This window comes from Coregonus lavaretus (genome assembly GCF_964263955.1).
Source record: "Coregonus lavaretus genome assembly, chromosome: 12".
NCBI classification, from domain to species: Eukaryota; Metazoa; Chordata; class Actinopteri; order Salmoniformes; family Salmonidae; genus Coregonus; species Coregonus lavaretus.
The window spans coordinates 3682692-3687375 of NC_139999.1; the positions used below are offsets into that span (position 1 = coordinate 3682692).

General features: G+C 43.0%; 1 protein-coding gene across 1 annotated transcript; it reads left to right on the forward strand.

Moving 5' to 3' along the window:
- The first annotated feature begins 1772 nt into the window (after positions 1-1772).
- On the forward strand, positions 1773-4149 carry LOC311138067 (uncharacterized protein). The gene is made up of 2 exons (XM_084172719.1): positions 1773-2345; positions 3000-4149. Exons 1-2 carry the CDS (start codon positions 1996-1998, stop codon positions 3073-3075), a joined length of 426 nt encoding a protein of 141 aa, XP_084028845.1. The 5' UTR covers positions 1773-1995; the 3' UTR covers positions 3076-4149.
- Positions 4150-4684: the final 535 nt, after the last annotated feature.

Below are 4684 nucleotides of genomic sequence, written 5' to 3' on the forward strand. Positions count from 1 at the left end.
GCAACTCGAACCTTCAGCTCCCTCCACATATTTTCTATGGGATTAAGGTCTGGAGACTGGCTAGGCCACTCCAGGACCTTAATGTGCTTCTTCTTGAGCCACTCCTTTGTTGCCTTGGCCGTGTGTTTTGGGTCATTGTCATGCTGGAATACCCATCCACGACCCATTTTCAATGCCCTGGCTGAGGGAAGGAGGTTCTCACCCAAGATTTGACAGTACATGGCCCCGTCCATCGTCCCTTTGATGCGGTGAAGTTGTCCTGTCCCCTTAGCAGAAAAACACCCCCAAAGCATAATGTTAGTGTGCTTGTTTACAAGATTTCTACTGAAGTTGTGTGACATTGACCTGTGGTTGTTTTACAAGATTTCTACTGAAGTTGTGTGACATTGACCTGTGGTTGTTTTACAAGATTTCTACTGAAGTTGTGTGACATTGACCTGTGGTTGTTTACAACAACAAACTGCTTCCAATGAACTGTGCCACTCTCTTATCTAGAAGCGATAATGATTCCAATGAACTGTGCCACTCTCTTATCTAGAAGCGGTAATGATTCCAAAGAACTGTGCCACTCTCTTATCTAGAAGCGATAATGATTCCAATGAACTGTGCCACTCTCTTATCTAGAAGTGATACTGCTTCCATTGAACTGATTCTGTACATAACCACTACAATGACCAGGCACGTACACAGGAGTCTACAAGACCACAGATAATGTTCTATAAGTCCACAAGATCTGAGTTTACAAGTAATACCCCCCCCCCCCCCCCCCCCCCCCCCTCTACAGTGAAATTGCCCCTACAAATAAGATGTATCTATTTTAAACTGGACGTACACTGAGTATACCAAACATTAGGAACACCTTCCTAATTTTAAGTTGCACCCCCTTTTGCCGTCAGAACAGCCTCAATTCGTCGGGACATGGACTCTACGAGGTGTCGAAAGCGTTCCACAGGGATGCTGGCCCATGTTGACTCCAATGCTTCCCACAGTTGTGTCAAGTTGGCTGGATGTCCTTTGAGTGGTGGACCATTCTTTATACACACGGGAAACTGTTGAGCGTGAAAAACCCAGCAGCTGCATTGCAGTTCTTGACACAAACCGGTACGCCTGGCAACTACTACCACGTCCCATTCAAAGGCACTTAAATATTTTGTCTTGCCCATTCACCCTCTGAATGGAACACATTCAGAATCCATGTCTCAATTGTCTCAAGGCTTAATAATCCTTATTTAACCTGTCTCCTCCCCTTCATCTACACTGATTGAAGTGGATTTAACAAGTGACATCAATAAGGTATCATAGTTTTCACCTGAACGGTTTTACTCGTTCCATGGAACTTACCTGACTCACCTGAGAGTGGAGGAGGTGCGTGATTGCACTTGGATGAAAATAACTGAATTATGTCTCCTCCCCCCAAGGCTTAAAACGAAAGCACACACACACAGGCAGACAGTATTGCAAGTATTGCTTCTCTCTCACACACAAAGTTTTGTCGTTGAATAGTTAGTCGCTGTGCTGAGAATCTTCCAGAACCTGTAAGTAAAAGCTTGCCTATTATTGATAATGATAAAAATGAAAAGGTTTGTCTAAATCTTAAAGTTATGGATGTTAGAAATCTGTGGGATATTTTTCTTCACATCTTTCAGAAAAACCTGACAGCCTGTTGATTTAAGATATATTTTTATATTAGATACGTTAACATAGTGCCAGTGATGAAGTCACTGAGTCTAATTTGAACATGTTTTAATTTAACATGATAATGTCTTTTGCAGCTTCCTGACCGACGCTCCTAATCACAGGTCTAGGATCAGCTCAGCCTCATCAAATCCAAACCAGGACCTTAATAAACCACAAGGGGAAAACTGACCTCAAACCAGCGTTTAAACCCCACGTCTTCCTGCCCAGATACTGACTCTCCGTCCAGAGTTCCTCTGTGCTCCAGCCGTCCATCCGTCCATCCATCCGTCCGTCCATCCGCACACCAGCCAGCTAGCCATGGGTCTGACGAGCGAGGACATGGAGTGCTGCATCTGCCTCCAGCCCTACTCTCGCACGGAGAAGATCCCTCGGATGCTCCACTGTAAGCACACATTCTGTGGGCCGTGCTTGCAGACCATGTCCAGTCTCCAGAGCGGCCTGCTTACAGTACGCTGCCCCCTGTGCCGCTGGATCACCTGCACCGGGCCCATCCTCACCCTGTCGGGGTCGCTGTGGGTTAACACTGAGATCTGGGACCAGATACTAGACAGACAACAGGAAGAGGAGGAGGAGGAGGAGGAGGAGGAAGAGGAGAAAGAGTGGATGGGAGCTAACAGACAGACACAGACCACTACACAGTATGAATGGTGAGTACCCCAAGCGAAGGTGGATGGACGGACAGACTGATTTACAAACCTTCCTCTGCTCTCTGATTTTTTCCACTTATTTTCTTCTCTCTCTTTTGCCGCGCTCCCTGCTTTCTCTCGCTCTCTCTCTCTCGTATCTCTCTTTCTCTCTCTTTTGCTGCGCTCCCTGCTTTCTCTCGCTCTCTCTCTCTCTCGTATCTCTCTTTCTCTCTCTTTTGCTATCACTCTCTCTTTCTCTCTCTTTTGCTGCGCTCCCTGCTTTCTCTCGCTCTCTCTCTCTCGTATCTCTCTTTCTCTCTCTTTTGCTATCACTCTCTCTTTCTCTCTCTTTTGCTGCGCTCCCTGCTTTCTCTCGCTCTCTCTCTCTCTCTCGTATCTCTCTTTCTCTCTATCTCGGCTTCTCTCCCTTTCTGTATGGCTATATCTATTTGTCTTGATCTCTCTCTGCGTCAGTTGTATTGTTGTACTGCGATATTACTTTAGGTGACGGTTTCCTTACGATGATCGTATTTATGATCGTATCATGCAGCTAGTACAGCTTCCTTCTTAGGTTCAGACGTCTGTTAAATGACTAAATTGTCATTCTCTCTCTCTCTCTCTCTCTCTCTCTCTCTGCCTGCTCTGTTTCTTTCTCCCTCCTCTCCTGTCCTCTAGCTCTCCATCAGGGCACTCTGGCCTGAGGCTAAAACTACAGAAATTCCTGAGGAGGATGAAGCACAAAGTACTGTAAACCAAGAAGACGAAGAGCAGAGGGAAAAGAAGACTGGATTCTATCATTTCAGAGTAGGAGAGACTCACTGAGTAATGAAGCTAATGCACAAAACAGGACCGACCGGGGATGTTCCATAACGAAGCAAGGTTGAACCAATCACAAGGATTCATATGCTTTAGGTTTGCTTGAGTTTGGATATGTGTTGTCAGTTAACTAAGGGTTAAATAATAATACTAATAATAAAGGGTTGAGGATTGAGGATGAAAATATATTAAATGGATTGAGGATGAGGATGAAAGAATATATTAAATGGATTGAGGATGAGGATGAAAATATATTAAATGGATTGAGGATGAGGATGAAAGAAGGATAAAGGAAGTTATGAATTGATGGATGGATAGATAGCTGGATATATAGCTGGATAGATAGCTGGATATATAGCTGGATAGATAGCTGGATAGATAGCTGGATAGATAGCTGGATAGATAGCTGGATAGATAGCTGGATAGATAGCTGGATAGATAGCTGGATAGATAGCTGGATAGATAGATGGATAGATAGCTGGATAGATAGCTGGATAGATAGCTGGATAGATAGCTGGATAGATAGCTGGATAGATAGCTGGATAGATAGCTGGATAGATAGCTGGATAGATAGCTGGATAGATAGCTGGATAGATAGCTGGATAGATAGCTGGATAGATAGCTGGATAGATAGCTGGATAGATAGCTGGATAGAGGGGTGAAGGTTATAGACTGTGACCTGCACAATGTGTGCCGTTTACAATACAATATACTGTGAACAATGTTTATAATTGATTTTTAATCATTTGACAAAAGGTTTATAACTGCAAGAAGGGAAGTGTATTTTTTAAATGTTTTTATTACAACATTTTAGGGGGTAGATCAGCTTTAATATTGCAGCTAGATTGTGGCTTCTATCAATGTAATTGTCTGCATCATTTCCAATCCCCCATATCAGAGAAATGGTATTTGTTTATCCTCATTTTACTTGTTTTATTTAGCTTTTCTACTTGAAGTGCATGTTTTTATACTGGAGTTCTATTTATTGGTAAATAAATACATCTACTTTAAAAGAACTCTGTCTTCGAGTTGTGAAATTGCTTATTTTTATCACTACATTAGGAAAGTAACTGTCCAATATCCAACTGTTTATGGAAGCCAAATATAGTTTACATTTACGTAATTTAGCAAACGCTCTTATCCAGAGCGACTTACAAATTATACTATTCCAGGTATTCCTTAAAGAGGTAGGGTTTCAAGTGTCTCAGGAAGGTGGTCAGTGACTCCGCTGTCCTGGCGTCGTTGTAGTTGGTGGTGTTACTACATTAGGAAAGTAACTGTCCAATATCCAACTGTTTATGGAAGCCAAATATAGTTGGTGGTGTTACACTGCACAGTCTACACTACTATTTCCGAAAACAGAAAACAACCCCAAAACGTTCCGCTGTCCTTGGTTTTGGTGTGTGCAGTAAAACTGAAACCGCTCTCTGTCACAATCATGTTTCAGAGAACCTTGTATGCATTCTTGCATATGAGATTCCCTAAAAACACGTCACTTCGATACAGCTATAACCGGAATTGACTTTTTCTAGCAGGTTAGAAGA

What these genes read in the sequence shown, in the direction of transcription:
- LOC311138067 (XM_084172719.1), top strand. Translation starts at nt 1,996, where the DNA reads ATGGGTCTGACGAGCGAGGACATGGAGTGCTGCATCTGCCTCCAGCCC. An exon ending in ACCACTACACAGTATGAATG is followed by an intron (nt 2,346 to 2,999) that starts GTGAGTACCCCA and finishes CCTGTCCTCTAG; the next exon opens with CTCTCCATCAGGGCACTCTG.